Source organism: Coloeus monedula (genome assembly GCF_965178545.1).
Source record: "Coloeus monedula genome assembly, chromosome: 4".
Lineage (NCBI taxonomy): Eukaryota > Metazoa > Chordata > Aves > Passeriformes > Corvidae > Coloeus > Coloeus monedula.
This window is the reverse complement of record NC_138784.1, coordinates 64605192-64617583: the sequence shown is the minus strand read 5'-3', so window position 1 is coordinate 64617583 and position 12392 is coordinate 64605192. Positions and strand designations below refer to the sequence as shown.

Below are 12392 nucleotides of genomic sequence, written 5' to 3'. Positions count from 1 at the left end.
TCTTGCTGGCGTCACACAGAAGTCACACACAACCAGCTGGAAGTGCTCGACTTTCCAAGTTCCTTGTCCTTACAGGGAAACTTGGACAAGAGTGTTTCTCTTTTGAGTTCTTTGTATCATACTTAACTGACCTGAACTGTGCTGAGATCTTCGTACACAGAGTGTTGCTTCTCTGCCATATCAGAACTTAGTTCAGGATTTATGATACAAAGTACACTATAGCCTACTGTGACCTTTCCAGAAACTGCTGCAGGAATTAATTACAGCTGTTTGTAATTATGCTGTTCTCAAAGGCACTGGTCACAGCTTGGAAGGAGAACCAGTGGTCTTCACACATTTTCCTAAATTTACCAACTGACCTTCAGTAACAGGATAAAACGAGTGAAAAGCAGGTATGCTGAAGGTGGCAGGGAAAAGGAGAGCTCCATGCTGAGTGATGGTTCACACTGATTTGTGATAAACAGGCACAAGGATGTTGTCTCAGCTCCCTGTGGCAGCTGATGGGGGGCAAAAGAGAGAACTTGGCCTTCAGAAGCTTTGTTTTAAAGTGCAATTCAAAAGCTTGCTGAAATGAACTGGAAGTATTTCTCTGTACTGATGATATATACTGGACATGGAGAGATATGTTGCACATAATTTCTCTCTTCCCATCATTTATAGAAGTTTGAACACTTCAGCATGCATCGCAGGCAGGTATCTGCTTCTGTCTGACAGAAAATACTCAATGCACATGTGAAAGGTCATGAAAGTAAAATTTTCAATTGCCAATTCATACTGCTCTTCTTGATTTGTCAAGAACGGTATCCAGTTTTGTCTTCTTTTCATACTTGAAAAAATGCAGTTATGTGGCATGTACATCCCCACCTATAACAAAGTTTGACCTGAATGCTCTAAGAACATGTGCAGACACACAAAATGCACCGCCAGGCACAGAGGGCAGTATCAAAGACTGAACTAGCACAGGACACAGGTACACAACCACGTGAGAGATGTATTATCAGTATTATTTTCTGACATATCTGCATCATAGTACAGAAGCAAAATGCTTGCCTAACCTCATGAAAATTTTCACATTTCCACAGTTTAAAAGTTGGGTGACACAAAATGGAATTGAAAGTGAGGATTATGACACTCCCAGAAACTAAGAATTTTAACATCAGGTGTTCCCTATTTTAACATCAATATAATTTTGGGAATAAATGACATGGCTTTTCAGTAATAAAGCTCCTGAATAACTGCATCCTATAAGCTGTTTGAATTTACTAGCATGGAAAACAGCACTATCATGTAACACATCACACTTTTTAATTAGGATTGCAGTAAAAACAACTATGCTGAGTTGGGAAAAGAATGTTTGCACCTTTTCACTGTACGTTTACTGGTTTCTGAAGTTTTGATGGAGTTCATCTCCCATATAAGCCTTGCAGACCTGCACGGACCTGGGTATCAACATGCTGCTGAAAAGCATCAGGCTTTGAGAACTAAGGCAACTTAAGGAATCTCTGCAGCTGGACCACGAGAGTACTGTTCAGCATAAGTTCTGCATTTTCTCCTTGGACTTGTGCCGAAGTGGGATAAAGAATAGGAAAATCTGCAATTCATTGACACCATTCCCTTTGGTCTGCCTTTCCTAACAAAACCAACATCCCAAGCAGACAAATAGAAGAAACATCTCCCTACAGTGCAGAACAACAGCATAAGAGCAAGAAACAGGGAAGCTTGGTTCACCTGCGTCAATTTTTCTCTCCGTGTTCCTTCTGAAGTTCATAAAGAAATCACTGCTAAAGGATGTTTTTTAGTCTAAAAATGTCATTTCTGTGATTAACTAAAACTCTCAGTTGCTTCAGTTCACATTGGCAAGTACCTGAGTGTTATTACTGCATGCTTAGGATACAGATTTAGCAGTCTTGACTTACATTACATAGTCTCCCACACACAGGTCTAATTCTCAAGATTTTCATCTCCAGCCACCAGGAACAGCTTTCTCTGCTAACTGCCCACTTTGTCTCAACACCGGATAAAAAAGCTCCCATAAAAAGTACAGTCCTTAGAACACAGGCCTGAGCTGCACCTAACATGGCACTGTCATTCCAGTGGATGGCAAATAAAATGATAAAACATAGTACCAAAATAGCTATTGAAAAATCAAACTTGATAAAAATAGAAGTTTAAACTGCTGTTTTAATCAATGTTTGTATCAGATAACTGTACACCAAATATTAAAGAACTATTTAGGACTAACACCCTCATCAGTAGGCTCATCTATCAGCATGACCAGAACAAGAGAAGATCAATGTTTAGCTGGCACTCAAGTACAGCACGGCTTCAAAGCAGAGATAATATCAGCATCAAAGCACAGAGAAAAACAGTGGTTAGAATATAATACACTAAATTTGCAATGTCAGTATCCCTGATGATTCTAACAGAAACAGCAACCTAAATATTGTGAAGTTAATCACTGCTTCTGAACAGAACACAAAATAACTTGCATTTATAAGAAAAATGAAATGAGTGACTGATGGGAATCAGTTCCCCAAATATTCCCACGTATGCTGCAAATTCAGTGGGATCTGCACAAAATATCAGTATCTTCTATACAATTTTAAAGTGCATTTCATCCGTTTAAGAAAGTAATAAAATATCAGCTGAACACAGTGACTCATAATCAAATAAAACATTCTCGACAGTCATTCACAGCAAAGCACAAAGCAGTGAGAATTTGTCCTTTCCATTTCCAGCTTGGATACATCCGGGGTAAGGTACAGGTGCTGCGCTGTCTAAACACAAGGCTTTCTACGTACCTGACCACTAGAAGAAAATAAATAAAATGACACTTGAGAAGCTTGAAGAGTTCTTTGATCTCTTGATCAGAATCAGTACAGCTTTCAGCCTAGCAGGGTCACGTGGCAGTGTACTATCTCACAACGGTTCATTTTGCCAATGAACGAGGAAAAGTCACGGATTTATTTCGGACAATTCAGCATCTTATTCACATGCAGATATTAAAAAACAGTCATTTTAATAAAGGAATACCAGTCTTGTGTTTCTTGGAAGACTTACTCAATTTTCCAAATCTGTAATGTTCAGATCTCTTTCAAAGCATTTTACTCTGATTTCCATTTCCTACATCTTTTGCAATTCCAACTTATTTACTATGCACGTGTATATCCACTTAAAAATCAACTTTATTTTTTGCCAAGGAATTCTTTCACAGATGAAGAATTAAATCATCACCCTCTAAAATAATACTTTATTTCTAATACTAGATAGAATTAATATTTCAGTTAAAGTAGTATTGAAATATTCGCTATAGTAACAAGGAAGGGAAAATCTGCATGCCAGCAGTACCTGCAATGAAAATGTTCTTTCAGAGTCAATTTTCAGGCATTTGGAGGGCTGGGGGTGACACAACACTGAGTAACACTTGTACGTAACACATGAAGTCAGTTGCCAGTGAAAGGCAAAAGATCCAGTAATATCAAAAGAAAAAAAAAGCAGCTACGCCCTTAAAAGCTCTTGTAGCAACTGTAACAATGTGATTCTTTGCTACGCACAAATATATACCAGGATCTAGGAAAACATCTACATTTCTGCACATCATGTCATTAACTGGAACACCACTGCACGTGCAGGGAGATACAAACAGCATCAATGGCCTTGGGCAGATCTCTCCAATCTGCACAAGAACTAGGGCCAAGAGAGACAACTAAACCACCGGAGATTTCAGCCAAAATAACAAAGATTTATATATCATCAAAATCCAGAGAAGGGAGAAAAGCAATAAGCAAGGACTAATTTCATTACATCAGAACACAGGAAAGATTTATTGCTGAAGCAAAAGTCTGAAGATTAAGTTGTACGCAGCAGGAATAAAGGTTATAACACAGGACTGAAGCAAGACCTTTGTCAGACTAATGAACAATTTGGGAGGTCAAATTCTCAGAAAAAGTACTCCCCTTTCAAAGGACAACCTCATTAAAATGAACATACCACAGGGAGAGGACAACAGTTCTTTTAAATCTTTTCTTTAAAAAGCAAGTAAAAAGTAAACAGTAATGCAGCCAGTCAGCCCAGACTGCAGACACCTGTAAATGCAAAGGGAGGTCTGGTAGCCATTGATAATCCCAATATGGTTCAAATTCTGTCTGCAAGGAATTCTGCCTAGAGTGAGAATCTAGTCTGTCTCAAAAAAACAGAACACATAAAAACTGCAAAAAAATCTGCCAAATTTTAAAGTCTCTTAAAATTCTGAAAGTGGTAAGAGAAAAATGGGTTGAAGCTGTGGGCACTTTAGAAGCAAAATCTCAGAACAAAGAGATACCTGAGCAGAATTCAAGACCACATCAGCCAAGACCACTGAGCAGGTCTCCAAAAGGAAAAAAAGTTCTACTCATAAGTGTAAAGTTCTATTTGCTAATCATTTTCAAAGATTTATTATTTCAGTCTGGACAGGGCCTGTGCTGCAGAAAGTCGTCAGCTGTCCTAGGGGATGTATGTCCACACTTCACTAAAATCTGACAGGTTACAAAAAATTACTTGAACCAGAATGAATGGTGGGTGTATGCATGACCAGCACACTGGCAAGGTTTTTATTCTGAGTCAACTAAATAGTCTGGGGAGTTTGTTTTGTGTGGTTTTTATTTTAAATAGCAGTATCTGGCAAGGCTGGTTTTGCTAAAGCTGAAGCCCTCATCTATCCCACCTGGAGAGCTGCGTGCTTGGTGCAAACTACAACCTGCAGCTCTGCTCTGCTGCTGTTCTCCCATGGCCAGCACAGACAACAGCAATGGAAGGCCATGTAACTGTATATGGATGTTCACAAAGCCAGAGATTACAGGTGGAAGCATTATTTCCAGATAATCCAGAAAACAAAGGGAGCTGAGACCACATTCCTACTATAAGAAAGGCTCAAATTCTAACATGGACAAATTAATTTTTTCAAATCAGAATCTGCTAGAGCAATAACTTACCACATCACACATGAATCATTTGCTCATGGCAAAAGGGAAAGGAAGATCCCTGAGGCTGAAAAACTGGTAGTAATCTCTTAATTAATCAGCATTAAAGAAAACAGTAGTAAGACTTAAGGATGTATTAGCCACATCCAAGAGACTCACATTTCTATTGCTTCTCTAATACATAATTATGGCTATGTAGGAGTAATGTTTAGCAATTCAAATATTGATTTAATGAGTAATTCCTTGACAGATCTATTTTAGATTAAACCAATCAGGGCACTCATTTAATAAATAGCTAATTTTAGTGCCACCTCTGAGTGTGCAGTAACATTTTAAATTTTAACAACCTATAAGCAAAAAAACATTTACAACAGAAGGACCTCAGGTAGTTTAATTGGACATCGCCAGAAAATCACATTGTTCTATTGCTACAAATGAAGCCAAAGTGACTACTAAGTGCATCAGAGTTTATAAACTGGGTACTTAAGGATGTACAACTTTCAAAAATGTTATACAGAAAAATCCTAACAAAAATCAGAGATACAGAGAGCTTTGGAAATAATAGGCCTTGGAGCTGAAATTTTACTTAGCTGAAGGACAGGCTGCAGGGCAGTTTACTGCTGTGTGCAGCTACCCAAGGGAGACGTATCATTCAGCTGTGTTTGAACTACACAGGAATACACTACACAGAGAATAAATAAGTTAAATGATAGATTTACCAGATCAGATGCTAGCTAGCCTTGAAATCCTCTTCCCTCAGAACACAACTTAGAAGAATCCAAGTGTTCCATAGGTGGGGAAAGAGAACAATTAACTTGGACACTGCTGTTATTTTCTCAATGAAACACCTCTTGCTCCCAAGCTGTGACTCATGAGGAACCTTCCTACTACGCACACTGGCAAGCCTCTTCATTGCCTGGCACTATCAGCACAGGGAGCAATTTAAATCCAGGTATGTCTCTGTGAGTTACAGGTCACTGACAAAACTGAGGCCTTTTCAGCTTGGTAAGTAACCATCTAAATAGTCTTGGTTTTAATTGTAGTCAGATAACAATTTTTTAATTTGAGGGGGTGGTTGCTTTTTTGGCTTGTTTTGTGGGTTTGTTGGTTTTTTGGTTGGTTTTTTTTTTTTACATGAAATGCACCTGTCTGAACTGTGCCCTGAGCAGGGCCAAGAGGCAAAGCCCAGGAGGGAGTCTGCTCCCCTGCACCAGCTTATCTAGAGAGATGCAGGTGGGTAGTGATAGCACTCCTGGACCCCACTGTGCATCCAACTGCCCTCCACAACAGGGAGAACAGCCTGTCTCCCTGTTCCCCATGAATATCCGACAGCAGGAGTCTGGGGAGTGCCTGGAACAAGCACCCATAAGGAATCGTGCAAAGGGAGGACTGATTCTGCCTTCTGACTATTCTGCATTTCAGAGATGCCTCAGCTCTATCTCAGTTTGCTATAGCTCCTCACCCCCAAGGCATAAGGGCATCCTATGCATTAGTGCAGGTAGAAACATAACCACTTAGGCAGTTGAACTGAATTATTTTTTGCAGACCCAAAAATAAAACCAATCTGTTATTATGAACCTTTATTAAGTGGCTCACATTTCAGTATAAATCACACTAAAAAGATTTTTAAAAAAGATATTTACACTACAGTGCTGACATATTTAAAATGAAACAATTGGTATAAATAAGCTCTATGGAAAAGCCTGGAATTGTCAAAAAGAATTCTGGCTCATCTTACAAAAAATATATATGTTAAATGTCAGCTCTACTCTAAAACCTACAACTCAAATTTTTTAAAGACTTCTTTATGTTAAACCTGCAGTGTTTACAGTGCATCTGGCCCTAAGTGCTTTGATACTTCACAGTTATGGACAGGCACTGAGGAATGTTACAAAGCTACATAACTATTTTCTGTAACAGATGCGAAGACAAGTCACAAACTTGTCTCACAATTTATGATCTTTACATTATTACATCATTAAGTTTAAAAAGGAATTTAAAACCATATATACAAATTTAGCACAAAAAATCATCCTCTCTTTGTCCATGCAATTTTGGATATGATGAACTGTGTTGTCTTGTATCATCTGGATGTACGTGACCTCCAGAGCACAACTTGCCTTGTAAGTCCTTGTTACCAGGTTCAAATTTAGAATCCATTTCCAACTTTAGTGGTGTCAACTCAACGTGACCCAGCCTAGCCTGAACATTCTGTTCCCCGATGTCATTAGGTGTCACTGTCTTTTCAGCGAGATCAACATTCATGGGCTCTTCTTTTACTTGGAGAGATGCAAGAGGTTCATGTTTTATCGGCAAAAATTCCTGCTGCAGGTACTTGGTCTGCAGAGTATCTGGAAATTTGGTGTCTTCGGAAGTATCTTTGCTCATGGTACAAACTCTGTCAGTCTGAAGTCCAACAACCGAAGACTTGGGGTCTGCAGAGGTCCCTGCTTCAACAGTACTTGTGTTTTGAGAGAGTTCTTCCTCTGAATGATAGAGCTTGAGCCGGATGTGCCAAGCCAAACTACACACGGCTGAAACTGTTTTGAACTGGTGCACAACATTCCTCGGTATGAAATAAATGTCATTATCGAATAACTGGATTCTGGCATATCGAATGCCTTCCCTTCGCAGCTGATTAAGTTTTGCATCATCAACCCACTGGACACACTGTAGGGAAAAGGTGAGGGAAAGGTAAAAACTCTGACTTAGTACTCAGAGGACACTGACCATTAGTTCTTAGCATGCTTACCTGTGAGAGTGGAGGCTCATGCAAGTCTAACTGCATTCGCTGAACTACCTCCAAGAAGTCCTCAGCATGAAAACAAATTACATCTTTGGTTATACGAGGCTGCTCAGACCTACAGAAGAGTAAGAAATGCACAGTCAGAGGCTGAAACTAACATGCTACAGAAGATAACAAAGTCTGCGAGCAAACATAGAGCAAATTATTTAACTTAAACTCAACTCTAGCACAACCTACATTTTTAAAGAAAAACATTGACCAAAATGGTAATTCTAAAACACAACCTCATTAAACTGGTTAAACAAATTAACTACAATTTCTTTATAAGTGGACGTAAAGACAGCATTAAAAGGCCAACAAAATACACTATTTTTCATTCCTATTTTTAGCTGACCTCTAGTCTGCCTTGATGCTGAAAGACAGCTGCCCCAAATACACTGGGTTTACTCTGTCAGCACTCCAACATGATGCGCCCATCAGGTACCTGAGTACACAGCAGTCTGACTGGGAGCACTTGGGCAACAACTGCTCAGCATCTCAGCCTCAAACACCTTGTTCAGAGTTAGGAATAAAAGCTGAACCTACATTAAGCTGCCACAATGCCAGTAAACAGCCAATACTGGCATCCTCCACAAAATATCCCTTAAAAATACATCCCTATTTATGCTCACTAGAGAGAGCTACACAAGAGCAAAGTCTGAATTAGGCTTTGTCTCCAAATTGTTAGGAGAAGCATCTCTAGCTCCAAAGCATCTCTCCCAAAGAAATGTACACCATTTATAAGTTCCTCTGGAGACATTATCTAGAATCAGCTAACAAAAGGTAAAAGCAGATACAATCCTTATCACTTTCTGATCTAAAGGCCAAACTCTGTTCCCCACTGAAAACACATACAAAAAAAAACCTCCACATATTTGCTTTTCAGGGATGTTTGCATTTTAAAAGGATTTTTTTTAATTTAAATGTGATGATACAAAGATTTCATTTAAAAAGGATAAAGCTCACATTGGAGCAGTTTTGCAAGGACAGTTGCTCGGCCAGAAAGAAACTATTTGATGATTTCCTTCCCTCTTCCTCTGGAGTCCCCTGGGGCTGACAGAGTGCAGCACCTCCCTGGCCTGCATAGGGCACAGGCTGTGCATCCAGGCACTGCCCATCCATCCAGGGATTGAAACCAGGGATCAGGACCACGATCCACTGCTGTCCTCCTGCCTCTCCCACCTGCAGGGCTGGGCTGGCTCCTGCCACCCCTTCAGTACATCCCTCACCCACTGTCGCCCCTCCAAAACCAGGGTACAAGTCAGACCTAGGGGGCCTGGGGAGCAGCTGATGCAGCAGAGCTGATACATTTCAGAAGCTAATAGATGTTCAAGTGCTCTTTTTTAAAAACAAGATGATCACCTTTATATATACAGATATATATGTCCTGTTATTACTGTTCTAGGAAGTGATATACAGTTCATTCAGGCTTTTTAAACACAGGAGACATGTTTATTTCATTTAGGTCATGACCTCAATAAAGCAAAAAAAGAACCAGTCTGAGGCTATTTTCAGGAGAAAAAAAAAATCCCAGATCAACTACTGAAAGTATGCTAGGAAGAATTTTCAGACCACATATTTTACTTTCAATTTTACAAAGATTAAGATGTGTCTCTATATTTTTATCTATATACTCCCAAAGAGAATTTAAACACTGAAAGCAAAAAGCTTCAGAAATACTTCTAATCAGTCTTAAAAAACATTAACTACATTAATCTACCTTTTATAATGCAGGTATTTATTTTTAAAATATGAATTTGCATTTGGAGTCACCACTATTTGTAAATGAAGTTAAGACTTAAAATCAATTGAAAGAGTATTTCGCACACTAAGAGAACATCAATCCAAATCAATGTGTTTTCCCAGCAGTGTCTATTGTGGTTTATGCATTGTCATTCCTAGTCTCAGTCCATATATATCTGTCCAAGAGGATGCATCACCAACTCTGTGCTGCAATTCTATCACAAAACACAACATTCCTTTTGCAAACAAATGAGAAAAAATACTGTCAGATAATTTAAAATTCTGCATTTGCAGACTATCTTTAGCACAACTTTGAGGTAATATTTTGCAAAACCTTTAATTTAGAGGATATCATGTACCCACCCCCAAGCGAAACTGTAGCACAGAAGTTCAGTTAATGTCCAAAAAGATATTAAATGAAAACAGAATGTAAGATAACTCCAGAAAAACCCATTTAAGCCTCTACTAGAGAACTGCTAGAACTGGTTTTGGCAGTATTTCTTCCTCTTAACCACCTCCTTCAAAAGGACTGGATTCTTTTTGCTGTAACTTTTCAAAACAGATTCAAGACTAGAGGTTTTACCATTAATATTTCTGGCCTAATGCATAAACTCTGGCAATATATAACAAATTCCTATGATCATACAGAGAAGCACAACTTCAGTCTCTACAACACAAGCTTGAAAGCTGCTTGCTGAAGCACACGTTTCATTTTGCCAACAACAATGCTACGAAGTGCCTTTTGCTGTCCCTGTAAAAACCCACCCAAATTTCCCACGTAAAAATCTTCTAAACTTCCATAATTTAAAGTTTCACAGGCATTTTGGAAGTTCTAAAGCTCACTTGTTACCACCTATGAAAATGGCATTAAGTAATCAGCATGATCACACCTCCATTTACCAGATTTCAGTGCAATCCTTAAAATGTTTGCTAGCTATAGTCAGAGTTCTTCTGTAAATTGTAAATACTCAAAATGATAAAAAGAATATCACAATACAGTAATTTTACAAAATACCTCAAATCAAGATCCTGTCTCATTTGGGAAAGGGAAAAAATTTTTTCTTCTTCTTCAAAATACTACGTTTAGTTTCCACTTCTGTCCTCTAGCACCATAACCTGCCTTTTGCCTTTCAACAGTTCTGTTCCTGTCTGTTCTGAAAGACACCATTTATCCCACCTAGCATTAATATTCATCCCTACCAAGTAGGAGATAAATCCCACTTTCTTTACATCTACAGCAACTTATAAAACTTTTTTTGCACACTCAATCCATTTTTATGGATTTAGTTCAGCAGCCCAGGAATTCCTTTATTTTCTCCTCACAGAAACCATTATTTTTATATACATTATCTCATCACCAGAACATGTTCATTTTTACTGCCATAGTGCCTTAATCACCCCAGAATATCTCCAGCTTTTCAGGTTTGTTCAACTACTCTAACAGATTTTAAAAAAAAAACAAAACTGAACAAAAATCAGAACTAGATTTTTCAAAACTTCCATTCATGTTGTTTCCTTTAAAATAAATCCACTCACAAATTGCCTATTACAGCAAAACTAATACCTGAAATTATTTTAATGTGCTACATTAATCAATAATGCTTCATTATCATAAGCCCTGATTAGTTCTCATCATGTAAGTACACTGAAGTAGCTTTTCAAAATTACACAAAAGTGGAAAGGGAAAGCAGGAAGTATCATTTAGGCCAAATCAAGCCTGAAATACATAACTTCTATTGTGTTGCTTGTGTTGTACAGTTTACTACTCTCCATATATCAGTCACAAATTTTTTATACTGAATTAAAAGAACATTTTCCATCTTTATGCTGAAGTGAAATGCTGGTATTTCTTTTTTGTTCTCCAAACTGAAGTACTTTCAAATATGCTATAAAGCTATAGGATGAGAATGGGAAGCACCCACACACTTAAATTACTATCAATTTAAATTCTTAATCTCCACAGACATCCAAGTTCAGGGAGTGGGGTTTTGTTTGGTTTCTTTACTTCCTTTGCTAGTCCCTCTCTCAAATGTGTGAAGTGTAATCGAAAATACTCAGATCTACACAGTTATCTCAGTTCTTGTCCTGCTACCCCTGCTCAGTCTTAATTCACCCCAGCATCTCAGCCAAAGCAAGCAGGAAGTTGAAAGCTCCCACTGTCATCGACCTGAAGAGGAAGGAAACTGAAAACCTCAGAGCCCAAGAGACAAACACATTATCATCTGAACAGTCCAGTTCTTCCCCAACAACGATTCTACTTTCTGTGTCAATGAACTCATGCACTGTAACACAAATTCACATAATTTCATCCAAAGGGAATTCACTCTTCTAATAGCTAGACAGACACAACGAACAAAAGGTATTTATAGTGTTTACATATGCAAAGGTAACCTCCTCCAAACCTAAGGTCATTCTCCAAGATCTGAAGATCCTGAAAAATGCCTCTTAGATCTGGACCAGGAAGCCCATCTGTTTATGGGCTTTTTATTTGGTTAACATGTAAACAAGCTTCAAATGGGGCACATTTCATTTCCAGAGTCTCATATGGGAATTCCAAAGAGAGACACCAAAAAATATCACACAACTTCTAACAGGAATCTTCCTGGGTGAGCTCCCATTGATAAAGCAGGGTTGTAACAGCCATGACTTGGGAAGCAGAAGCGTAAGAATTCTGCTCATGTCCAGACAACACTGCCAGAAGGTCTCCATGTGCACCTGTGCAGCAGTAACAGCTCAGTCTCTATGCACCACTTTAACCAAAACAAAGTGTGAAGTGTTTTTACATCTAACATGACCTCAGTTACAGCAACTCAATTATAGCTATTGAACTGTCACTGCAAGGTACCTTTTGGTTTCAACCACACAGCAAAACCATATGTGAGCTAGCAGAGGGCAGACAAACATCT

General features: G+C 38.6%; 1 protein-coding gene across 2 annotated transcripts in view; it reads right to left on the bottom strand.

Moving 5' to 3' along the window:
* Nucleotides 1-2262: 2262 nt before the first annotated feature.
* The window catches only part of RSBN1L (round spermatid basic protein 1 like), a gene marked incomplete at its 5' end in the record, with an annotated part of 46546 nt that continues 36416 nt past the window's right edge, over nucleotides 2263-12392 (bottom strand). For both annotated transcript variants that reach the window (XM_082280889.1, XM_082280890.1), the window contains 2 exons: nucleotides 2263-7628; nucleotides 7711-7819. In XM_082280889.1, coding sequence (XP_082137015.1) covers nucleotides 6975-7628; nucleotides 7711-7819 — 763 coding nt within the window. In that variant the 3' untranslated portion in view covers nucleotides 2263-6974. The remainder of the gene's footprint in view (nucleotides 7629-7710; nucleotides 7820-12392) is intronic.